General features: G+C 37.7%; 1 protein-coding gene and 1 long non-coding RNA gene across 51 annotated transcripts in view; both read left to right on the top strand.

Annotated features, from left to right (window-relative positions):
* The first annotated feature begins 261 nt into the window (after nucleotides 1-261).
* The window catches only part of RBM26 (RNA binding motif protein 26), an 83,293-nt gene continuing 57,081 nt past the window's right edge, over nucleotides 262-26,473 (top strand). For all 50 annotated transcript variants that reach the window (XM_081549845.1, XM_081549844.1, XM_081549828.1 and 47 more), the window contains exon 1: nucleotides 262-766. In XM_081549845.1, coding sequence (XP_081405971.1) covers nucleotides 696-766 — 71 coding nt within the window. In that variant the 5' untranslated portion in view covers nucleotides 262-695. The remainder of the gene's footprint in view (nucleotides 767-26,473) is intronic.
* LOC145529428 (uncharacterized) lies at nucleotides 8,520-12,297 on the top strand. Its single transcript, XR_014071215.1, has 2 exons — nucleotides 8,520-10,696; nucleotides 11,197-12,297. It is a non-coding gene; the product is annotated as an uncharacterized LOC145529428 (long non-coding RNA).

The raw sequence follows: 26,473 nt of genomic DNA, 5'->3' as shown, positions 1-26,473 counted from the left end.
AGTTCCTGCTGATTCTGAAGCCAGCGGCCTTTCCCTCCTAGTAAAAAAAAGAAAGTCTTTACTCCTTAGGAAGACCAAAGCGTGGAAAAGAACAAGGCCCACAAGCCCAGCAAACAAGCAAGGCTCGCCACACTTGCCCTGCGTGCACGCCGGAATAAAAAAAAAAACAACAAAAACAACTTACGTCTCTTCCCAGCAGGCTCCGGGAGTCACCGCGAGATTTCATCAATTCTCGCGAGATTTGTCGGCAGCCATCTTCTTGGGGGTGCTGGGAGCCGGGAAGACCCCCCGAATCGTTCCCATTCAGCTGCCCTTCGTTTTCGCTTTCTTCACTTTTTCCTCTTCTGCGTTGCCAGCAAGCACCTGGTTTCAGGGCTGAGGGCAAGCCCGTGTCGCGCTCTGGTCCAGGAAGATTCGCTGGGGTGAAGGGAAGGGGGAGGGCCCGGGCAAACCGTTGCTGCCTCAGCCGGGGCCGGGGTCCGGGGAGGGGGAGCTCTTGGCACCCCGTGGACTCGCGGCCTACGGCGGTCCCCGCGGAGCTGTTCGCCGATCCAGGCTCGCGGGAACCTGCCACCGGCGCCTCCCACCGCGGCCCACGCGGGCGGCGCGCGGAGTAGGGGGCGGGGGCAGCGGCGGCTATAGCGGCCGCGACCTGGGCGGGCGGAGGAGTGTGCCGGGCCTCGGGGCCGCTGTGGATGGTTTCTAAAATGATCATTGAAAACTTCGAGGCACTCAAGTCCTGGCTCAGCAAGACTCTCGAGCCCATGTGAGTATTCGGGAGCTGTTTTATTTGCAGGGATGGAAGGGGGAGATAGGTGGACTCCCAGTTGCCTCAAGTGCCTGCCTTGGAAGCCGAAGCGGTGAACTAAGGTCCCGGGCTCTGTGTTTTCGCCTCCTCCGCCACCTTCGTTTCCAGGTTCAGAATACGCCTGGGAGCCTGAGCTGATCTTTAGCTCATAGCTGAGTTGGTTCTTAAACCGATGGCTCTTCTCTTGTTTTCCCGTTATTTGTAGACCGACCCCAGCCTAAACACACAACTCGTTATTTGCCGAGGGCCCCCCTGGTCGGTTTCTTTTGGCGAACTCGAGCATAATCTGTTCACTAGACTGTTTACTTCGCCTTTTTTTTTTTTTTTTTTTAATGAAGTGAACAGCTCTTTTTAGGGATTTAGAACAGTTCTCGCCCAGCCCACTCACGTTTTACCTAAATACCGTCTCTGAAAGAAAGGCCGTGTCTACCATGTGCTGTCTGGCTCTTAACTGATTGAAAATGTAACAGGTGCTAAGCTGACCAGCAAAATTCCCCTTTCTCGTCTCTGCACGTTTGTTCGCTTGGAGGAAGAAAATGCAGTCTAACCATATGGACTGTTTGGCAATTCTAAGTAGAATCCTGTACGTGCACTCTGTGAGAGTGTGTGTGTGTGGGGGGGGGTTCGAAGTGCTGAAATGTCTTAGATTGGAAAAATTGAGTTTTAAGGATTTAACTTTTAATACATAAAAAATATATCATGGGCCAAGTGTTTTGATCAAAATTGGTTGATTTACAATAAACAATTTAAAATGCAATGCGGAATACCCACTTATTTAATAGACTTATTAAACGCCTTCTATGTGCTGTGGGAGGCATTGGGGCTAGAGTTTTTAAATTCCAAAATCGACAAGGCATAGTAGAAAAGTAAATAAGCTAACTTCAGGTAGTAAGAGTCGTGACCGTAATACTAGAGGATCACGTAAAATGGTGATAACAAGGCCTCTCAGAGGAGGTGACAGTGGAGCAACACCTGAGGAGGAGAAGGAACTGTGTAAAAGTCTGGAAAGAGAAGGTTCCTTCCACAAGGAATGACAAGGGCAAAGGCCCTGTAGCGGAAAATGATCATGGTTCGATGGGGAAGAGAAAGACTGTTGTGGCTGCAGGGAATCTTGTGAAGGGGGAACAAAAGGAAAGTTGGGAAGTTGGAGAAGTAGGAAGGGGCCAGATCATATAGGATCTTCTGGGCTATAGTCAGGATCTAAGATTTTACTTAAAATCTAGTGGGAAGACATTAGATGATTTAAAGCAGGCAGAGATTGATTTTGTTTTACCTCTGCCTACTTGGTGGAGATTATGGGGTCAAGAATAGAAATAAGGGGACCATGCTGAAGGAAGTTGTAGGCCAAGCTGTAGATAGTTTGCATTAGAGTGAGAGTGGAGACAAATATGTTTAATAAGTAGATCTGGTGGGACTTGCTGATGGATTGGATGTGGGAGATAAGGGAAAGGAAGATCAAGGGTGACTGATGACTAAGAAGTTAGTCTAAGCAGCTGAATGTGTGTTGGTTGAGGAGGCTTGGAAAGAAAACAGTTTGAGGGGAGAAGGGTGGTTGATTTTGACATTAAGTAGAAAGTGTTTGTTATACATCTAAATGAGATGTGAAATAGGTAGTTGGGTATGAGTCTAGAACTCAGGCCAGGAGTGGAGATACTTGGAGTCATGCGGGTAGTATTTAAAGTCACGAGACTGGGGAGTTTCTGAGAAGAACGAGACTGGTGAGTTTCTGAGGAAGAATGTGTAGATAGGGAAAAGAGAGTCCAAGTGTGAGGTAGGAAGAAAAGTGGGATATGTCACTAATGAAACAGATGTATGACAAAAGAGGAACGTTGTCAGCTTGGTGGGATACTCCATAATGGATAAAATGGAGACAGAAGGGGCCCTTACATTGGCAAGGTAGAAGTCATTGGTGAACTTGTTGAAAAGTTTCATTGGAGTAGAATGGTGCAGATAGAAGCCCTGTTTCAGTGGGTTGGAGTGAGTGGGCAGCAGTAGAGTATAGTGGTTGAGATCACAAACCATGGAGCCAGAATGGCTGCCTTTGAATTCTGCCTCTGCCACTTACCTGCTGTATGATATTGGGTAAGTAACTTAGCTCAGTGCCTCTGCTTCCTCATGTCTGAGAGGGGGAAAATAATGAATATGTATTAAGAAAATCTTTGAACACTGTCTAGTTTGTAATTAGCACTCAGTAAATGTTAGGTGGATGGAAAACTTAGAATGTTTTGCGTTAAAATAGCATTCCCTTTTATAAGCCTTCAGTTCTCAAATTACTTAGTTTTATTACCATTTTTTCCTCTTATTGAAGAGAAGATTATTTATAGCTAATTAGTGTGTTTTCCTGTAATTTTTTTTTGTAGTTTTAATAAAGCATATTCAGGTATCATATTGCAAACTCAGGTGACTGTAACCCTGCAGTCTTTACTGCTGGAATAAGGCACTACTTGTAGAACCTAGACAGTAGGAGGAGCTGGGATTGGTCCTTTTGTAATGTACACTGCTGTGGTAAAATTGAACCCTATCCAAGTTCCTGTCCCTTTAACTGCACTTCAGGTGAATTCTTTAGATGATTTTTAAAGCTGATTCCAGTTATTTAAGACCTATGGTTTCTAAATTTGGTTTTATGAAACTTTAAGATGTGTTTGTTATCTAAAGAGATTTTTTTTTTTTGGCTAAGTAGCACCTATTTGAGGCAGGACCATACGAAGATAGAACTTGAAATTTGTATAGAACTTTTTACTTATTTGTGCTAGTTAAGTCTCATGGTTTTGGACTTGCCTTGTAGTTTAAATGTCTCAGCAAATATTTATTGAGCATTTAATCTACTCTGTGCTAAGCAGTGTGTTAAGATACTGGTTAAACGGTAGGAAACATGACATGAAATGACCATCTTCATATCGTTTTACCAGGGAAGACAGATGTTAAACAAGTAACTATAAGACTAATGAGCATGATGAATCCAGAACGCTATGAAAATATATGTCTGGAAAGACTTTTGTTGCCTGGCGGTATTTCATCTCAGCCAGGAAGGATGAGGAGTAGTTTGTTGGGGCAAAAGGATGGGAATGGAGAGTTGTAACAGCAAGGTTTTTGAGGGCAGATCATATGAAGACCCTAAAATGAAGGAAGGAAAGGTGAAAAAAAGAGCCAGGGGAAGCATAGTGGCAGATAGCTCCTGAGATAGGAGCCAGATTACATGAGACTGTTGAGGCATGTTAAGGATTTGGGATGTTACTGAGGGATAGTGGGAAGCCAGTGAAGGGTTTTGGGGGAGGAGAGTTTTCAAATGGATATTTGTGGGGGTGGGGGTGGGGGTGGGGAGTCAACCTGGTTGCAGTTTCAACATGAAATAAAAGTTGCTAAATCTGTATTTTATTTGATTATAAGGTTTGTAGGTATATCAGGATTCCAAGTTTTCTTTTTCATAATTTATTGAAAATATACGTGTTAAAATTATCATCTTGAAATACTTGATGTTTTTGTTCTCCAAAACATTTGCTTAGTCATACATGCTTAAAATGAAATAGATGTTGGTTTTTCCTTTATCATTGATTTCTTTTTCATAATGTTAAGCTCTCTTTTGATGTTTTTTTGTTTTTTAAATAAGATTTTCGGCTGTATTTTATAACTTTTTGTGAGTTTACATATCACTAAATGTGATTTAATAAAATCATGGATTATTTTCAGTTTAAGGGAAACCTCAAGACCTAATCAAACCCCTTAGTTTTTCAGAAAATAAAATTGAGAGATGGGCTTAATGTCATGCCCAGGTTTTGTTGAGCTTAGTAGTGAAGAGCAGAATGCCTCACTCATTTTTTGCTGCTACTAGGTGGTGCTGTGAAGGTAGCGTTGTGTAGTGGAAAGGAAACATTTTTGTGTCCACATAAGACCAGTGTTCAGATCTCTCAGCTCTGCCACTTACTAAGTGAACAGGCAAGTGAACCTCCCTTTTCCTTGTTAGTATGATAGGGAGAATTATACCTGTTTCTGTAGGTGAAAGAATTAAATGAGACATATTTTTAAGAGCCCAGCCCTTTCCCCCCTACTCCTAGGATATATATATATTAGCAGTGAAAAAAGCATTTACCCAAAGGGAATGTTCCGAAATACAGAGTACCTGCTGTGCAACCTGGGGAGCTCACTCTTACAGGCAGGCATTATTTCAATCTGCTTAGGTTTCTTTCACTCATTTTGACCTTTTCTTCCTCTTTTATCTCTAACCATATTTTCAACTTAAAGTTTAAAACAAATATAGTATTTAATGCCTGACTCTTTAGCAACAGTTACCAGGGAAAAACATATTAAAGAAGTTGTCTACTCTCAAGTCCAAGGTATTTTAAAGCTATATTATCTACTGCCAACAACATAGAAAACAACAGACCAGATTACAACAGCTGTGACAAGTCAAATAAGTTTGATAAGGTTCACAGATGCTACAGCAATAACTAAGATATAGGTACAACAGTTACACTATATTGATCTTAAATACCAGTTTGGTTAAACACAGGTTACATTGCTATTGTTGACATTTGTATACATTGTTAGACCTTTGTATTACTTTCAAGTTCAATGAGGTAAATACTGTTACCTCCATTTTGCAAGTGATGACACCTGAGGTACTGAAGCATGAAGTTAAGATATTTGCCCAGAGTCACACATCTTAGGTGTGACTGAACAGTGATTTAAACTCAAGTTTTTGACTCTGGAGCCTTGTTGTTAATTTACTACAACATAATGCAGTGTATCCTTTCCTCCTTCTCTGTGTGTGTCCCTGTGTATGTGTACTTTTTTTTACTATTAGATTTTTGTAGTAGTAGCTGCTATTGTAAAGGAACAAAGTTCTTAGGCATTGTGGTTGTCAGTGCTTTAGAGTCTAAGACAGAAACCTAGACTTTTGTAGTCTTTTCTCCTTTACCCACACTTACTACTATACCTTTCTCACCACATTAAAATTTATTTCCCTTTTTGTTTTACAGGAAGAACTGAAAGGTGGTCTTTTTATTTCTGAATCTTATTTACTCTTCTCCTCCTCTGATCTTTCAGTTTCTGCAGACCCTTTCGGGTATAGAGTCAGTCTCTCATTCCTTAAGCTCAGCAAAAAACAAAGAATTAAATCATACTTCTAGTCATTTTCACGCTAGCTTTCTTTTCCTGTCACTATTAAATCTTGAAATAGTAGTCAGCCTTTAATTTTTCACTCATTTGTCCCCAACCATTTACTTCTTAATGCCTTGCAATAGTTTCTTTATACTCACGTTCAATCAAAATTGCCTACCCCAGTGTTACATTGAATTTGTTTATTAAATGTAAAGACTTATAGAAATTTTAGTTCTTTGACCTCTGTGTATGACATTAGACAGTGTTGATAGCTGCCTTTTTTTTTTTCTTTAAACTTCTCATGACTTAGATCCCTAATATTTTGGTTCTCTTTCTTCTCAAATCAGTCCTATATCCCTAAGCTCTTTTTCCTGCCTTTAAATTGTATTTTTCTTTGTTCTGTTCCCATGACTGTGTTTTCTTAATCATTACCACTCAGGACCCTTTATTCACATTCATTCCTATGGATGGTTTCTATTGTAATATGTGCCAGTGGTTTTAAAAACTGTGTGTGTGTGTTGTAGTTGCTTTGAAAGTTTGATTAAAGACTCCCTTCCCAAATATGCATATACATATTTGCATTTGAATTTTAGAGCTTTTTCAAGAGTACCTGTAAGCATTTATTTTTCTCTTAGGTATGTCTAGTCTTAACTGCTTCAAAGTTTTATACTCTTAACTTTGATTGCTAGCTCTGTGCCTGATCCTTTTCATCTGAACTTCAAACCGCTGTATGTTTCTGAAAATAAAATATTCACTTATTTCCATTTCATTTCTCCAAATTATTTGGGCTTGAACTTTTATTTTTTTGGCTTCTCCTCCCTTCATTCCTTTCCCCCCATTCAGTTAATCATCGGGTTCTATCTCTTTCTTTTAATAATTCTTACTAATGACAGTGGTCAGTAGGGAACCCTGCACTCCTTATCTAGACCATTGCAGTTTGTTTCCTAACAAACCTCCCTATCTCCAGTCTTTTTCTCTTCTGGCCTGGATACCCAGCTTGTTTATTGTATTGTGTGATCAAAATCTTCAGCACTTCTAAATAATCAGTTGCATACTTCTTAACTTGACTTTGAGAACTCTAATGTCTGTTTCAGATTATCTTTCCAGTTTATAACTTCCTACTTTTTACATAAGTCTTAATTTCAACAAAGCTGAACTTTACATTCTGATTCTCTATCACATAGTTTATACTATCCTTTCTCCCCCAACTTTATGTAGAAAATAAGATTCATTAAGTGCTTACTACTTGCTAATCTTTGTGCATTCATTGTGTGTGAGCTGGGTTCTGTTATCCTAATTTTAAAGATGAAGAAATTGACTCTTAGGAAGTTTAAGTAATATACTTCATTCATAGCTAATAAATGGTAAGAGAGAGGATTAAAGGCAAGACATTTCTATTCCAGAGTTTTGCTGTGTATTGTGATGTAATGCCTTTCTCGGTTTCTTTTATATATGTTAAAATCAAAGGACCATTGCAATTTCAGTTCATCCAGAAAGCCATTTATCTGTCCAGTTGAAATCAGTGACTCTTCCATGGGTCCCCTCTCTTAGTGCTAGTTTGCATAGTTTTTTGACACTCATCATTTGCAGACTTGTTCAGTAGTTAATTCTTTTGTTTAACTGTTCTTATTAGAGTCTAAGGTCCTTGAAAATAAACTCAAAATGTTAAATATTCTCCTGTATAGCACCCAGAACAATGCCTCGTGGGGGGTGTACACCTGGGTTTCAAATGCATTAGTTGAAATTTCTACTTTGTGCACCCATGATCTAAGGAGAGAGAAGAGGCATTTGTATAAAACTATTTTGGAGAAGCAGATATGTGAGCAGTTTGAAGATTTACTAATCTCTGGGTCTGTTTCACTTTATTTTTACCTTACAGCACTTTCAAATTAACTAAAGACTGTGATTTTTTTTTTTAAGGGGAAAAGGACACTGAGAAATATTAGCATTTACTCATTAAAGTATGTGAATGCTGCTATATGCAAGATTGCTTAGCTCCATAGAGCTGCACAAAAAATTATGGTAATTCTAGTCTGATGAATTTTATAGCTGGTAAAAGAGTTTCTGTAATTAATTATTGGCTAAAATAGTTTTCATGACTTTCCACATTTTGCTGCTGCAACCTTAGTTGACTTTTCCATCTGAGTGATGAGTAGTTAAAATGCATTTAGCATTTTCTGTTTTAGCAATTCCTTTTCTTTGGCTTACAGTGCTTTTAAATGAATTATTTTATATACATAATTCCAGGTATAGGGATAGTATTAGTAACAAAACGGAAAATAATATATTCCAGTGTTTGGTATGTATGTGTTGAGAATGACTAAAACTTGAGCTGCTGCTGCTGCTGCTAAGTCGCTTCAGTCGTGTCCGACTCTGTGCGACCCCATAGACGGCAGCCCACCAGGCTCTGCCGTCCCTGGGATTCTCCAGGCAAGAACACTGGAGTGGGTTGCCATTTCCTTCTCCAGTGCATGAAAGTGAAAAGTGAAAGTGAAGTCGCTCAGTTGTGTCCTACTCTTAGCGACCCCATGGACTGCAGCCTACCAGGCTCCTCCGTCCATGGGATTTTCCAGGCAAGAGTACTGGAGTGGGTTGCCATTGCCTTCTCCGAAACTTGAGCTAAGTGTAGGCTTTTAGGAATTTTTCTTCCTCCTGCTTCCTTAGTCCCAAGGAATGAATGGATGGTAAATGCTTCCTGCTGGACTTATTCACTACCTTCCTACTACTTTGTTTCTGTGGAAAAATCTTTTTCAGTTTACAGGTGGTAACTTCTGAAATAGGTAAAAGTTTATTTTTAACTTGGGGTTATATTTAGTATTTTATGTATGTGTAAAAGATGTAGTAATTGGAGATGTGTTAATTGGTTCTTCCTGACATATTCTGCCTGTGTGTGTGTTCAGTCACTTGTACAAGTATGTTATATATATATATTTTTCTCCTTTTTTCTATAATTGGAGGTCATTCAATGTAATACATAAGAGACACCCCCCCCCCCTTTTCAGGTTGCATAGTATTTTAATGTAATGGGTATACCATAATTTATTTAACCATCGTTTATTGATTTGCTGAACAGATAGAACCATAGTGTATGTATTTATCATGTGTCAGTTTATAATTAAACAGATCAGTTGCATAAATTTTGACAGTTACATATACCTATGTAATCACTATATAAAACAGGATCTAGAACATTCTCTGGAAAATTTTCTTGTGCCTCTTCCTGAGTTTTTCTAACAAGGCATCCACTCTAACTTCGGCATTATGAATATGACTGTGAATATTCTTAATCAAGTCGTTGTGGAAATATTTTCTTTGGGGGCATTATGAATATGACTGTGTGAATATTCTTAGTCAAGTCGTTGTGGAAATATTTTCTTTGGGGGAGGGGTAAATACTTGAGAGTAATTGCTAAGTCATAGGGTAGATGTATGTTTTCTATTATAAGAAACTTTAGAAATTGTTTCTAAAGTGGTTGAACTATTTCACATTGCTACATGTGATTTGTGAGAGTTTCAGTTGCTTCATATCTTCAGCATTATTTAGTATTGTTAAGTTTTTTTATTGTTGTTTTTAAACCTTTATAGTGAGTATACAATGACATCTTACCTTTTTTGGACTGACAGTTTAATTCTCTTTATGGTTTTAATTTGCATTTTCCTGATGAGTAATACTATTGAGGACCTTACATCTTTTGTAAAGTGGCTGAAGTGAAAGTCTCTCAGTCATGTCCGACTCTTTGCGATCCCAGGACTGTATACTGTATAGTCTGTGGAATTCTCCAGGCCAGGATACTGGAGTGGATAGCCTTTCCATTCTCCAGGGGATCTTCCTAACTCAGCGATCAAACTCAGGTCTCCTGCATTGCAGGCGGATTCTTTACTAGCTGAGCCACAACAGAAGCCCGTGGCTCAGTCTTGCTTATTTTTAAAATTGGGCTATCTTATTGCCAATTTCTAGGAGCTCTTTATTCATGTAGAATACATGTCCTACAGGTTTTTTCCCCTATTCTGTGACTTGTATACAGTGGTCCCTCCTTATCTGTGGTTTTGCTTTCTGTGGTTTCAGTTACCTATGATGAGCTATGGTTAAAAAAATATTAGATGGAAAATTTCAGAAATTAACAATTTGTAAGTATTAAATTGCATGCTCTTATGAGTAATATGATGAAATCTCGCATTGTCCTGCCCAAGATGTGAATCATTCCTTTGTCCAGCATATCCCACCCGTTTGTCACTTAGTAACTGTCCTGGTTATCAGCTTTGGTCTGGTGATATTGCAGTGCCTGTGTTCAAGTAACTCTTATTTTACTTAATTATGACTGCAACACTCAAGATTAGTGACACTGGCAGTTTGAATATATCAAAGAGAAGCCATAAAATGCTTTCCTTTAAACAAAAAGGTGGAAATTCTCAATAAGGAAAGAAAAAATGCGGTACTGCTGAGATTTATAGTAAGAATGAATCTTCTATCTCTGAAATTGTGAAAAAGGAGAAAAAATCTTTCTAGTTTTTCTGTCACACTTCAAAGTGCAAAAGTTTTGACATCTGTGTGGTAAGTACCTAAGATGGAAAAGGCCTTCAGTTTGTACAGTAATGTATTTTGAAAGGAGAAGAGGGAAAGTGACATTGCACTCACATCAATTACAGTATATTGTTACAATTATTATATTTTATTATTGTTGTTAATCTCTTACTGTGCCTAATTTTTATACCTAATTTGTTCATAGGTATGTGTGTATAAGTGGTGGGTAAAAAATCTGCCTGCAATGCAGGAGATGCACAGGAGACCTGGGTTCGATCCCTGGGTGGGAAAGATCCCCTGGAGAAGGAAATGGCCACCACTCCGGTATTCTTGGGTTTCCCAGGTGGTGCTAGTGGTAAAGAACCCACCTGCCAATGCAGGACACAGATGTGAGTTTGATCCCTGGGTCGAAAAGATCCTCTATAGGAGGGCATGGCAACCCTCTCCAGTAATCTTGCCTGGAGAATCCCATGGACGGGGAGCCTGGTGGGCTACAGTCCCCAGGGTCTCAGAGTTGTACACAACTGAAGTGACTTAACACACACACGTCCCTGTATGGGAAAAAACTTAGTGTGTAGTAGGGTGTATCTGTGGTTTCAAGCATCCACTGGGTGTCTTGAAATGTATTTTCACCGTGAATAAGGTGTGTGTGCAGTTGCTCAGTCGTGTCCGACTTGTTGTGACCTCGTGGACTGTAGCCCCCCAGGCTCCTCTGTCCATGGGATTTTCCAGGCAAGAATACTGGAGTGGGTTGCCATTTCCCTCTTCAGGGGATCTTTCCCAAGCCAGGAATCGAACCCATGTTCCCTGCAGTGCAGGTGGATTCTTTACTACTGAGCCACCTAGGAAACCCTGTAGATAAGGGGGACTACTATATAATAATGTCATTTTGTGGGCAGAAATTTTTATTTTTATTAAGTCCAATTTATTTTTCTTTTATGGTTATGTCTAACAAGTCTTTATCTCCTCCCAGATCATAACGACATTATATGTTCTAGAAATTTTCTGCCTCTTGGTAGGTTAGGTCTGTTCATCTCAAATGAATTTTTAAATAATGCATATGGAGGCATTCAGATGAGCCACCTGTTCTTACTTGGCCCTGTAATAATTGTTTCTCTGCTCCAAACTCTGACATTTAGGCTTGTTTGGCCTAACTGTGTGTCCATCAGGCACACAAACTTGTGTTTATTAACAGTTTTGGCAAGCCAACCCAGTAGTCTGTTTCAGTGGCAGAGGGACCCTGCCCAGGAGCAGCCTCTTCCCCGAGTCCCCAGCATCTGCCAGAGCTCATGTTGCTCTGGGGAACTCAGGAGGACTCTCCCTGACAGGGACTGACTGCCCTGGCTCAAGGCTGTTTGGAGTCAAGAAACGAAAAACCAGAAATGGATATGGAATGAGGTAGGGCCAGTGGCTCTTTTTTTTTTTAATAAGCATATTGTTAATTTTTCCATAAATGGTCCCTAAAAAAGACTTTCCTATTGGATGACCTGGCATGTCGTTTGATAATTAACTGTACTTATAAGTCTGTTTCTGAACTCTGTCTTGGTCCACTGAAATTTGGCATGTTGGTTGATAATTAACTGTATATATGAGTCTATTTCTGGACTCTATCTTGGTCCAGTGATATGTATTTATTCTGATGCTTATACCACACTGTCTAAATAACTTTATAATTTTTGAAATCAAGTTATGTAAATCCTCCTAGTTTGTCCTTTTGAAAAATTGTCTGGGTTATGCTGGATTCACACATGTACACCCATGGTGGATTCATGTCAATGTATGGCAAAACAAATATAATACTGTGAAGTTAAAAAATAGATAAACCAACTTAAAAAAATTAAAAAACCCCAAAAAACAACAAAAAAAAGAAATATGATTGATATTTACATATTGACCTTGTATTCTGCAACTAAGTACACTTATTATTTACAGTAACTGTTCTATAGATCCTTTGGAATTTATCAGTCATGTTATCTGTCATAGTTTTACTTTCTGATTTTTTTTTAATGTTTTCCTTTCTTATTGTATAGGTTAGGAACAACAGTTTAAGTTAAATTGAAGTGGTCTAAGAGTTGACATCCTTGTTTTGTCCAAGTCTTAGGGGAAAGAGACTTAGTGTTTCAGTATTAACTGATGTTCGTGCTAGATTTTTTTATAATTGCCTTTTACCAGATTGAGGAAGTTCTCTTCTATTCTTAATTTGCAGAGTGATTTGTCATGAAAAGGTAAAGAATTGTCAAATTCTTTGTCTACATTTATTGAAATGATCACGTGCTTTTCTCTCTTTTTCTGTTAATATTGTACATTACATGGATTGGTTTTCAAATGCTAAGCCAACCTTGCATTTCTGAGATAAACCCTGCTTGGTCATGATGTAATTATTATCCTTTTCATGCATATTACTGGATTTGATTTGCTAATATTTTGTTAAGTTTTGCTTCTGTTTATGAGGGCTGTGTGTATTTTATTTTTTCTTTAAAATGTTAGATTTCACTGATGAAACCATCTGGGAATAAAGATTTTGTTGTGAAATGGATCTTTTATTACAAAATCAGTTTGTTTAATAGGTATACTTCTATTTAGGTATTCTGTTTCTTCTTGTGTCACTTTTGGTAATTTATGTTTTTCAAGGATTTTTCTCTTAAGTTGCTAGATTTATTGACACCGAGTTGTTGGCATTGTTGCCTTATTATTCATATAATGACTATAGAATCTATTTTGATGCTTCCTCTTCTCTTTTAAAAATTATACCTGATTTTGGTAATATTACTCTTCTTTTTTCTTGACCAATTTTGCTAATAGTGTATCAATTTTATTCATCTTTTACCAAGAACAGTATTAGCTTTGATTGTTTTTCTATTTTAATATTATATTTTTATCATTTCCTTTTTCTATTTAGAGTTTAATTTGCTGGCTTTTCCTTCTTTCTTCAGAGGAAAGCTTAGGTCATTGGTTTTATATTTTTCTTGTAGTTTCCAAAACTAGGGCCTGGAGGTGAAGCCCAGGCAGGTATCCAGAATCTTGTTAATGCTGAGATTCCAGTTCTTATAAAAGGGAAGATCCTGCTAGTGATAAAAACTTTTTTTTTTAACGAGTAGTGTTAGACTATAATGTATCAGGTGGCTGTACTTCAGAATGTTAGTCACTGAACATCATGGCCACAAACGTTTAAAAACTGCTTCCATTTTATATAATTTGAGGTGTTGCATGGGAGTTCTAAACTGATGCATCATGATGTGAAATTCACTATGTGATTCAAATGTAACAGTGCAAAATTGAATATAGAGGCATGCATCATCTTTCTCTTAGAAATCTAGAGGGGTTGTAATTTCAAATATTGTGTAATTAGATTAAATCATCATGCAACAGTTAAAAAAAAAAAAAAGACGATCCTGATCATGCCCTAAAAACATTTGAAGCCAGTGGTAAACTGAATCAAACTAAGTTTCCTACAAAGCCCAAGCCATATCAGTCACAGAACAGTTGACTCCACTCTAGTGTCCTCGTAAAAGAAAGGACATGCCCTTTACTGAAGATAAATCTTATTTATTTCAGTCTCCACTTCAGTGTTCTTTTACACAAAATTTTCAGCTTAATGCAATAACAAGGAACACAAAATAGTAAGAAAGTACGATTCACATGAGAAGAAATAGTCAATGGAGAGATACCTAGAGATGACTCAAGTAATAGAATTATTAGACAAAAACTTTAACTATGATAAAAATGCTGAAGAATTTAAGCATTTGGACAACATGCATAAAGATATGGGGAACTTCAGTTAATACAGAGAAGCTATTCAGAAGAATTTAATGGAGAAATCTAGAAATGAAAAGTATAGCAGAAATAAGCAGACTGGACACCATAGGAAAAAAACAGCAGTGAACTTGAATGTAGGAAAATAGAAAATATCCAAATCAAAGGGACAAAAGTAATTTTAAAAGATACATCTAAGATGTGTAAGACAGTATCAAGCAGTCTAAAATATAAGTTACTGAAGCCCTGGAAAAAGGGAAGAAAAATGAAGCAGAAAAAATGTTTGAAGACGTAACAACCAAGGACTTTCCAAAGTGGGTGAAAGACATTAAAACATAAATCCAAATTGGCAAAATCAGGCAGGATAAAATATGTGTGTGTGTGTGCACACACACACACAGCTGTGAGCATTTCATGGTCACAAACTGCTGACCAAATAAAAAGACTTTTAAAAGTAGTCAAAGGGAGAAAAAAGATAACTTTACATATAGGAAAATAGAGACTCAAATAGTGACTAATTTCTCATCATCATCGATGAGGGACAGTGGCAATAGTATTATAAAATGGCAAAGTGTATAAACACTCAACGCTTACCAGCTAAAACCACAAGAGTAGTTGTGGAAGTAGGGGAGGAAAACTAGAAGAGATCTGCCAGGGCACTCCCAGCTTTCAACTAGCAAAGTCTAGGAGAAGAATAGCAGGGCTGAGCAAACTCCCTTTAGGATTCCAGGTCTTCACAGAGGATTGGTTGGTTACCCTACAAAAAGAAAAGGGAAGGAGCGAGAAAACAACTGCTCTGCTTATAGTCTCCATTTATCAATTTTCTGTTGCTTACTGGCAGTTTAAAAATTGATGTGGAAAAAGCATTTATAAAAATCTTAAGTTATAAATAAAAAACAAAAGAAACTGTCAGTGTGACCCTTGTTATTTTTATATTATTTGATGATGGCTATAGTACTTTACATTTTCAAAAAAGTTTTTTATAATAGCAGATTGTGAAAGAGATCTCATTTTGAAGACTTTCATAAATTTGTACTTACCAGTCTGTGAAGTATTTCAAGGACTACTCAAATTGGATTGTGTTAAAGTTTTGAAGCTTCTGATGACATTGAGTGCCCCAAATTGGAAGAGCAGTTCTATGGGAAATTATGACTATTTATTATGTTTAGGAAAAGGTTTTTGACTCCAGCTAGCCTTCGTTGGTTTCAAATTAAGAAGGGATGAATCATGCCATACTGAAGTGTTTGGACGTTTTGGGGACTAGGTTATAGGATACTGGGAGGGTTAATTAAAGTAATGGAGTAATTGGTCAGATCTTTTTAGAATGAAACTGTGATGTTTAGAGATTTGATTAAGTTGTAACATTTTGGAGACAAGAAAGACTAAATAGTTTTTTAGTCTAGTTTTAAGAGTGAGTTGTAAAATGTCTAAATTTGGACTTGGGCAGAAGGTAGGAAGATAGAAGTACTATTCTTTGAACATATGTACTGAATGTAATGAGGGCCATCTCTGCAGTCAGGGTATGGAAGAAAAAGCAGCTAGGAAGGACTTGTTAAAATGCCTGTGGACTTTTTTTTATTGACCTTTATTGAGATCCATGACAGCTCTGAACTTGTTGGCACACTTTTATATTTGCTATAATTGGGTTTGATCTTAACTGAAAATTGTTTTGTGTGTGTTTTGGTTGATATACCCCTGATTAAGAGTGCTGTTACTTATTGTGATAATTAGTACACTTCTTCACCAGTGTGATTGGTTCTAGGGAAAAGGTAGACTTTGTTATCTAGTCTGAAACAGACAAGTACACCAACAGTAACATTGTAACAGTGATAGAAATATGCACAGATCTTGTTGCCTGGGAATTCAGGAAAAATATGTAAAATGTTTCTACTTAGTAGAATTTAGTTATTCTTTATCTTTCCCAGAGGCTCAAACGGTGCTCACCGGTGTTCAGAAGAGGGAATTTTATAGCTTTTGAAAAAGATCTAGAGGAACCATTTTGGGTTTTTTTTTCAAAATTTTTTTTTTCAGATTACATACTGAATTATTTTAAATTCAGTTAAAAGTAGGGGAGGGAGTGCAATGATGGTGAAAGCTTTTGTGTCTTATTCCTGAAAAATGACCCACTTGGTCAGGTTATATGGTTTAGTGCCTTTGTCTTAAAAATGAGAAAGCGGAAGCCTAGGGAAATAAAGTGCTAACCCAAGATTACATAATAAATGAATAAAGTAAGATAACACTAGAAATCTGAAAACCTCTGGGGTTTTGGAGTTCAGTGCTTTTCAATACCAGACTGCTTCAAGGAAAAGCTGACAGTTTGGCTTAGAAGAGAACATAGATTTGAAAGGGAATAGTGCTTAAAATGTAGTAACTAAATTTTAACATCTTTTCAAAGGGAGTGGTGATAATAAGCATCTTATAATTTCACATTTTTATTCTTTTTTTCATTAGTGCATTTGCTTTGGTGTTTGCAGGTTAATGCTTTCTCGTTTGTAATCATATTTATTTGTAATTATTTCTGATTTGGCAGAGCAGCTGTTCTCTCAGATAAGGAAACTGAAGCTTAGTTTTTTAGCTGTGAGATTTGTGAGGTGAAAAGTATCCCCTTTTTAATGAAAAAAATTTCAGCGTGATTTGATAGCAATATTAGAAAACTATTGTGGCAATATTAGAAAAAACCTAGAAGTATATCGTAAGCTACACAGTATTAGCCAGACTTTTTTTTTTTTTTTAAACATATGAGGGAGCAGGTAGTAAGAATTTAATTGAAAATAGAGTGACAGAATTAGGTTTTCAGATTTCTAGTCTTAGTGCTATTTCTTTTGGATAATTCTTGGGAGAAGGCAATGGCACCCCGCTCCAGTACTCTTGCCTGGAAAATCCCATGAACGGAGGAGCCTGGTAGGCTGCAGTCCATGGGGTAGCTAAGAGTCAGACACGACTGAGCGACTTCACTTTCAGTTTTCACTTTCATGCATTGGAGAAGGTAATGGCAACCCACTCCAGTGTTCTTGCCTGGAGAATCCCAGGGACAGGGGAGCCCGGTGGGCTGCCGTCTATGGGGTTGCACAGAGTCGGACACGACTGAAGCGACTTAGCAGCAGCAGCAGCCCCTTCTTGGTCAAGGGAGAAAATGTTCCTTAGCCTCTCCTAGTAACTGAAGGGATGAAGTGCTTCAGATCTGTTTTGTAACTAGGTAAATGGGAACCTACATACAAGTAAGTGAAGGAGTGGCCTTTGGAAGCCAGAGCCCTTTCCCAGAGAATTTGATTCTTCCTCAGCAGCAGCAGCAGCAGCAGCAGCTGTGAATTGGAATGTAAAACATTTAAGAAATAATGGAGTTTTGTTGAGGGCTGCCATATCAGCATTTCACCTGCAGTCTACTTTTCCTTTGAGAGAGAATTCTGTAACATGATTCTATAACCATACCTGTGTATGCTTAATTTGCTATTTGGGCTACTGCTTTTTGCACTAAACAGTATGAAGTCTGACTCTTGGGGAGTTTGAAGACTGTCTTTGAATTAGACACTTAATACTTGATGAATAACTTCTAAAGCAGTGATTCTCAACTGTGTGACTCCTGGGATTTCCTGAGACTCTTTCATGGGAGTCTATGAGGTCCCCACTTTTCCAACTGTATACCAGTTGAGGAGGTATTTTCTTCATATATTTCAACCAAAACAGTGTATTAAGACAGATTAAATGTAGAAGATAGAAGAACCCATCTATTATTTAAGCCAGACATCAATGGTATTTGCCAAAAAAAAAAGAAACGTTATCAGTTTTACCAAAGTTTTATTTTCTTGTGGGAATATAACTGTATTCATAAAAAGTATAGGGTACAGGTTTCTCCTGATTTCTGAAAACAGAGCTTTCTTGTGAAACTTTTCTTAAGCCAAAATGTCATAAAGTGAAGTCATTACTTTAGGACACATCTTGTTAATGGGTGCACAAAATAAGTTGGGATAAAGCATAGATGCTCACCGACACAGTTCAGAGCTATGGTGGTCTGATGCTGAGATGCCTAGTGTACCTGGGAAAGGATCTTAGCAGTGTCACTCTGTCTGCCCATGATAATAGCTACTTCTCTTCAACTTGCTACAAAGCAAATGCTGGAGACTTTCTGCTTTTCATCTTTTCTCATAAAAGTGAAAATACTTACCAAATTTCTTGTGGTTATTAGCAATGTAGCTTTTCTGTAAAAGTTTCACAAAGTGACATAAAGCAAATTTTCAAAAAGCAGGGAATACGTGTGTTAATTTCAGGTTATTCAATTAGTCATTGAGCTCTGTGCATCCCTGCCCTGCAGTGGTTGAAAGGTCAGTCATTTCCCAGAACCGATATGATGATGCTGTTGGAGAGAGCGGAGGCTGCTCTAGCTGTCAGAATAATGTAAGTTCAGAACTGCTCAGGGCCATTTTTGTTGCCACATGGAGAACGCCTGCCTCAAAATGAAGGAAACTCAAAGGAAAGCAGAATGGAAAGGGAAAGTCCTGGTAACAGCATTTGAACTCCTGGATCCAGCTGTGCCTACACTTGAACTTCCCATTTGTTTATATCCATAAGTTCCTCCTCTTGTTTACTCTTCCTGCCTCCTCCCAAGTATTTATGTTAAATTCTAATGGATTTATTTAGTTATTTTAAGCTAAATAATGTAGAATTTTCTCAGTTTTAAATTTTATTATGATAAATAATGGCATATAGAATCATTTTAAATAAAAGCTCTTCTGAGTTTTCTCTAATTTGTAAAGTGTAAAAGGATTCTGAGACCAAAAATTCGAGAACCACTGCTCTCAAGGTAAGGAGGCATTCTTGCCATTTCTTGAGGGTAATATTAAAGAATGAAGGAACTAAGTAGTTTTCAGCATTATAATAGCATGTTTTGTGATAAGTTTTTACCAGTGATAAGAAGTGGTACGTGTGATGGTCGTGGATAGATCATGTTTAGATATGCTTGCTGTGATGTTCATTTTATTTTATAGAATGAAGTGGGCATGTAATAATTCTAAATGAGTAACCTTTTTTGTAACTAATTACTACATACAAATAATCTATTTTCCCTCTTTATTTGAATTGGATGAAGCTGTATAATAAATTCTGGTAATCGAATTTTTCAATGTATATAGTCTGTTGCAGTGGAATTTGGGTTTTTAAAAGAGTAGTTCGAAGTACAGAATATAATTGTATGACTTTGATGCAAATTAGATATTTTTCTTGAATATAAAGTGAAAATTTGGTAGGAACAGACGTGGGTGTATATCCGTGTTCTAAAGTTACTGAGTTAACATATTTAAATTTAATTTTTAATTCCCACTGCCACCTCCAGTTCCTCCTTCTCAAGATTACTGAAAATGGAAGCTTGGGTTACATTTCATCAGTTATCTTCCACTGAATTTCTAAAGCCTCCAAGAAACTTGAAGAAAACAAAACCAACTACTCTTTGAAGTATTGTACTGCAGTACAATATTTTTTCACTTTACTGTCTCATTACTATTTTGAAAGTATTAATTAAAAAATAAAAACTAATATGAGGGTATTAGGATTAATTAGAACCTTTGTATTAGAGTTCTTTTTTTTTAAATGTATAGTTGATTTACAGTGTTGTGTGTTGTGCCAGTCTCTGCTGTATAGCAAAGTGACTGTTGATTCATGTTTTTTGAAGTCTTTCTTAAGAAAATTAAGTTCTTTTGGGAGATTTTATTAAAAATTTCATCTTCACATTGCTTTGGCTTTTCTAGCTTATTTAGTGCATGTGCTCCCCTGCCCAGATACAGCTGGAGAAGAATGAGCCTCTTAGATGTTCACCCCATGCTTTTCAGGGGCATTATTATTAGTTGTATCCTTAACAGAGTATATTCAGAGATTGCTAAAGTTTTATTTTTATGCCTTTAAAATCATTGATTTGAATGACTTCATAGTGATCCGATGTTAATTTTAAATCCTTACAAAGGTGAGAGGTCCAAATGTTTGTGAATGCTCACTTTGCTCCGTCACTGGACTCCTGTCCCCTAGGTGTCAAGTAGATGCCCACCTGAGGTCTTTTCTGTTGGGTTCCTTCTTTTTTCTAGAAGAAGGGCCTTTTCTAGAAAGCCAAAGAAGCTTGCTTGTACTACGTTCTGTTCACTATCTAACTTCAGATCCCTGTTTAAATATCCTTCCCTGACAATCTTACCTAGGATCTACTCATTCATTCCTTCTCCTTCCCTTTTCTTTCTCTTTTTCCCCTTCACTCCTTTTCTGTACTTTATTCCCTTATTGTTGTTCAGTCACTAAGCTGTGTCTGACTCTTTGCGACCCCATGGACTATGCTGCCAGGCCCCTCTGTCCATGGGATTTTCCAGGCTGAAATACTGAAATGGGTTGCCATATCGTTTTCCTGCGTTGGCGGGTGGATTCTTTACCTCTGAGCCAGCAGGGAAGCCCTGTATTCCCTTACCTTGCGTTTTTTCTCTTCAGAACTCTTGTCTACGTGAGAATGCCTTGAATGTATGTATGGTCTGTCTCCTTCTACATCCCTAGTGAAATAAATTCTGTAAGGATAGGGACTTTATTGTTTTCAAATTTGTATCCCCAGGATTCTAGAACAGTACCCAACATTTTAGGTGCTTATTAAATATTTTTGAAAGGTGAATGTGCTGTTAGAAGATAATCGATAAACTATTGTGAAGTTTTATTCTCAGAACTTTATGAAAATGGAAAAAAAAAGGGCCCTGACAAGTGAGCTAATGATCTAGTGAAATTCGTATGTATATTCTCTTTTTCTCTTTCTTTCAGTGTTGTCTCAGGTACTGTGTTAGGTGTAGAGGCTACATATAAGAGTAAGAAGTTGTATTTTTGGATTTTGATATATTTTTGATGAAATTATTTTATAGTTTATATTTTATCTATAGTGTAGCATTAAGTTGCTACTCATTTTTATAGATTTGAAAAGGATGCTGTATTATCTTTTTATATATCTACACAATACCCCATGAACAAATTAAACCTAAGAATTACACTGTTTGAGGTTTGTGAGGGATTTACTATCTAATTTAGTGCTTGTCTGCCAGAGGTTGTTGAACTTACGCTTGAAACCTTTCTAATGATAGAAAATTCACTTACTTTCAGGCAGGTTATTCAGCCTTTGGGAGGCCTCCGATTATTAAAAAAATTCCATCTCTATTTTAAACCAGAATCTCTTGCTTCCACTTACTGGTTCTAATTATATCCCATGGAGGATGTATTGAATAAATGTGATCCTTCTTCCTTGTGATAGCCCTTCAATTATTTGAAAACCTACCAAGTTCCAGTTTTCCAGGCGAAGAATCCTTAGCAAGCTATCTGATGATGATACACATTTCCATTCTGGTCACTTTCTAAGAATGTTTGGGTTTGTTTATACATTTATAAAAGGTGGCACCTAGAAGTGAAAGCAGTGGCACTCCTTGCTGCACAGGAGAGCGACACTGTTTCCTCTTAAGTTCTCAGTTCTCTGTTTTATCTCATCTTGATGATCTGTTTTCCTTCATTTCTCAGGTTGTCTCATTTGGCTTTTATAAATTACATGGTTGCTTCCCCTTCATCTCACACTCCTCAATGCTATTTTGTAGTTTCTTGTTTTGTGTTTTACCTGCCCCCCTTCCCCTCTCCCCTGCCTGACTCCCGTCCCCACAACAGACACACAGAAGGGTAACTGAAGTTGTAGCTCTCTGTGGTCAGAATTACACTTTATTGGCAGATTATGTTTTTGCTGGTCTTAGAAGTGCTTAACGAAACTTCGTGGAAATTCAGCCTGTTTTCTAAGTAGAAATGAATTTTATCACAGTTTCAGTATTACTGCTTTGTCCTTAACATTTTCAAAATGTGATTCTTCTTTTCTCTTTCTTCGATCTGAACGATTTCAGCTCCACTTTTCTTTCACATGTTTCCAGATTACTGGTAGTATAGCAGGTGGTAAAGACTGGCTCTGACAAGATAAAGTGTCATTCAAATCACAAACCTATCGTCAGTAGCAGCAACTGGTAAAGTACCTCATGAACAGTCTTTGCTTACCGTGGAGACAGTTTTTAAAAATAACTGACCCCTTACTATAAGAATATAGTTTTCTTTTGATTCATAACTTAAGTATTTTTACTTCATTAATTTTGCATAGTAAGTTATTATTGCTCTATGCTCAGATGAAGTAGCAGTGGTGCTTTTAATTAAGACGAATAGTAAAAAGAACACATTGTTTGCCTTTTGTCCCTGACCCACGCCATTCTGGTATATTAAACTTCTGTGTTCAGATTATTTTTTACTTACCTGTAATTTGTAAGTACATGCCTTCTTTTGTTTTCAGAAGCGTTGAAATAAAAGTGAAATGGCTTCCTATAGGACTTAAGAAAAATTAACCTCCCAAATACCTATTTCCTGTTTTGCTGTTAAATGTGAAATTGTAAATCTTACTTCTCCTATGTAATTTTCAGTCTAACATTTTAAAAAGTAGATGCCTTTCAGACCGTTTTAAGTATTTTGCATTTTTTTTTCTGTGGTTGTTGATTCATTATGATTGTTGTGACTTCTTAGTTCTTGATTTGATTTGAATTGCTTCTAATAAAAGATTTTGAGCAAAGATCCAGGACCTCTATCTTGCTGTTTTATAAAACTGTAGTCTAGACCATAATAATTTAAAAAATCTTTCTCCACAGTTTTAGCTGCTAACATTTTAATTCACTTTTAAAGTGTCCTGTTTAAAAAATAATGGAGGGAATGGAATAGATTTGATGTTTGGCTAAGGGAAATGTGAAGTGACAGTTACTAGAAAGATCATTATTAAACTAAAAATGCACCACAGCTATCAAACCAATACTCAGCCAAATTATAGCATTTGGACTCAGTGTAGAGACTCTGAATTTGTTCATTAACAGCAGTTGCAATAAAACAGTATAAGATAGTGATAGTATTATATATATATATATATATTTTACCACAGTGATTTCTGGTAAAGTGTATTTAGCTTGATACCTCATTAGGTTAAGGTTTAGTTGATGGTGCTTATTCAGGTTACCTAACTCCAGTACTCTTGCCTGGAAAACCCCATGGATGGAGGAGCCTGGTAGGCTGCAGTCCCTGGGGTCGCTAAGAGTCGGACATGACTGAGCAACTTCACTTTCACTTTTCACTTTCATGCATTGGAGAAGGAAATGGCAACCCACTCCAGTGTTCTTGCCTGGAGAATCCCAGGGATGGTGGAGCCTGGTGGGCTGCCGTCTCTGGGGTCGCACAGAGTCGGACACGACTGAAGCGACTTAGTAGCAGCAGCAGCAGCAGCAACATGAATAAGTATCGTTTCATGGTCTCTCGTGCAGTGTTACCAGATTGCCAGTATAAGTGTGTCTGTAGGTACAGCGTGAGGTTATTGTCCCATTTCTTCATGCTTGTTTCATCACAGATTTAAGTACTTTCATGCTCATTATGGTAAACATGAAAAAATTAACATCACAAGTCATTTTGTTTGCATTTTTAAAATGGTTGGTTTAAATAAGTATATTAAAATAAATTTCAAAGAGAAAGTGCTTAAAAATCTCATGTACCATTGAAATGATTTTTTTTTTCTATTTAGGTTATAATCTACTTCAAGTCTTTGTGAATAAATGGAAATAGATCTATGAGAAAAGTGGATTCGTGATTACTAACAGATACCCTGAAACTTAGCTTAGTAGCACAGCAGACATTAATCATCTCATGACATGTGTCATTCCTGTGGGTCAGAAATTTGGAGCAGGTTAGCTGTGTAGGGAGAAGGCAGTGAATGGCACCCCACTCCAGTACTCTTGCCTGTAAAATCCCATGGATGAAGGAGCCTGGTGGGCTGCGGTCCATGGGGTCGCTAAGAGTCGGACACGACTGAGCGACTTCACTTTCATTTTTCACTTTCATGCATTGGAGGAGGAAATGGCAACCCACTCCAGTGTTCTTGCCTGGAGAATCCCAGGGACGGTGGAGCCTGGTGGGCTGCCGTCGATGGGGTCACACAGAGTCAAACACGACTGGAGCGACTTAGCAGCAGCAGCAGCTATGTAGTCTCTCATGAGATTGTGGTCAAGTTGTTGGTCAGTGCTGCAGTCTTTTCAAGGTTCCACTGGGGCTGTAGAATTGGCTTCCATGTTCATTAATATATGGCTACTGGTAAGAGACCTTAGTCCACCCTGGGGGGGCCCTCATTACCCTGGGGGGGCCCTCATTTCGTAGCCACATGGTACTCTCCATAAGGCTGCTTGAGTATCCTTGAAGCATAGCAGCTGATTTCTCTAGAATAAATAATTCTAGAAAAAGAACAAAGAGTATGCCATTGTGTCTTTTATGACCTAGATGATGTCTGACCTCAGAAGTCAGACACTGTCACTTCTGCCATATTCTAATTGTTTAGAAGCAAGGCACTAAATTGAACCTACTCTCAAAGGGTAGGGAATTTGGCTCTGCCTTTTGAAGGGAAGACTGAAGAGTTTGAAGACAGTCACCAAAGCCATGTACTGTAGGGAGTCTTCACAGCATATTATAAATGTTGTACTGGTTCCTTAATAGAGCAGTTCTCAGTTCTGATACTGTATCAGACTTACCTGTGCAGCTGTTATATAATAAGTGAAGCAAAATGCAGATGGTTCTATTAGACCTGTTGATTCACTTGCAGTCAGATTTTCCATAGGTGTTACTACTGTGCAACCAGAGTTGTCCACTGTATTTAAGATGTGCTTTTTGATTCAATGATGTGTTACTGATATACTTCTGTAGAATTGTTACGTTCCATGTATGTATAGGAATTAAGACTTTTTGGTATATGTGTTATAGTTTTCTAGCTTTAATATATATAGGTTCCTTATTAATACTCATATTTGAACTTTTAGTAGAACTTGGGAATTATATTTTGTGTTTATTATTGTTAGAGTTAAGATTGCTAACAGTTTTACAATAAAGAGCAATAAAAATGAATTGAAGGATGTCATGTATCATTATGTTGTTCATTTGCTTAGTTGGATCCCACTCTTTGTGACCCCATGGATTGTAGCACGCCAGGCTTCCCTTCCTTGTCCTTCACCATCTCCTGGAGCTTGCTCAAACTCATGTCCATTGAGTCAGTGATACCATCCAACCATCTCATCCTCTGTCATCCCCTTCTCTTCCAGCCTTCAATCTTTCCTAGCATCAGGGTCTTTTCTAATGAATCATGTTTTTCCTCAAATGAACTACTGAGTTATCCTACCTCTCCCCTTCGTTTGTAGTCACTATCTCTCCCTGCTGTAATTGCCTAATGTATTTGTCTTTTTTTAAAAGCCATGATTGGTAAGTCTTTTTGTGTCATCTATCCTTTGAAAACCCAATTTACTGAACATTGTTTATGTTGCTGGCATGAAATTAACTCAAGCTAGAAAGTTAAATCTAACCTGGAGGTGGAGTGGGTTCTGAGTTGGGTTTTTGCCAAGTTGGTGGCATAGAAAAATAGTAGAAAGTGAGGCAAATGGGGCTGAGGAATCCAGAGGTTTATCGAAATAATGGACTCTGAGAGGAGGAGCACAGGAGGAGATAAATTAGAGGAACTATGCCTTGGACAGCAGCTAAGTGTATAGGGAGGCATTGTAGGGGCTTTTGCTAGGATGGCTAAGAAGTAAATTGGTGGCTGTAACTAGATGTTTGTAGCAGTAAGTAAATTGGAGGTCTGGTTTTGGGGTAGATCACTATAAGAAACAACATGGTTGGGGGCTGTAGTGTTGAGAGAGTGGACTTCAGGGTAAGAAATGCAGGTTTAAATATTGGTTCTGTTAATGTGTAGTCTGAAGTAGTTTGCCTAGTTTTTTTCTGAGCCTCGTCAGTAAAATGAGAGCTAAATACAGAGTTTAAAGTATGGAAAACAGTTCATGGCTCAAATAAGGGTTCAGTAAGGGTTAGTGCTTAGCTGTTGCTATGATTTTATTTACCCTAACTTGGAAAATGATCGTTAATTAAATAGGTAACAACTTTAGCTTAGTTGAAAAACAGTTATCTGCTTTTTAAAAATTCGATGGGGATGGTTTGGGCATCAGAAACTTTCCCTCCTGACCCTATTTCATTTTCACTGACTTCTACTCTCCATCCCCATCATCAGGCAAGCATAGTTTATACTTACACGTATTCCATTATTCAGACATAAGCCAATCCAAATATATAATCTCCTTTTCTCCCCACACATGGTGATACATTATACAGATTTTTTCTATCTCACTTTTTAAACATAACAAATTGATAGGGAAATTTCTCCATGACATGAAAACTCCCTCATTCTTTTTTGTCATTTTGTTATAT

This window comes from Giraffa tippelskirchi, chromosome 12 (assembly GCF_054371585.1).
Source record: "Giraffa tippelskirchi isolate mGirTip1 chromosome 12, T2T-mGirTip1v1.2.pri, whole genome shotgun sequence".
Lineage (NCBI taxonomy): Eukaryota > Metazoa > Chordata > Mammalia > Artiodactyla > Giraffidae > Giraffa > Giraffa tippelskirchi.
Note: the sequence above shows the minus strand (reverse complement) of the source record. Positions and strands in the feature narration are given on the sequence as shown.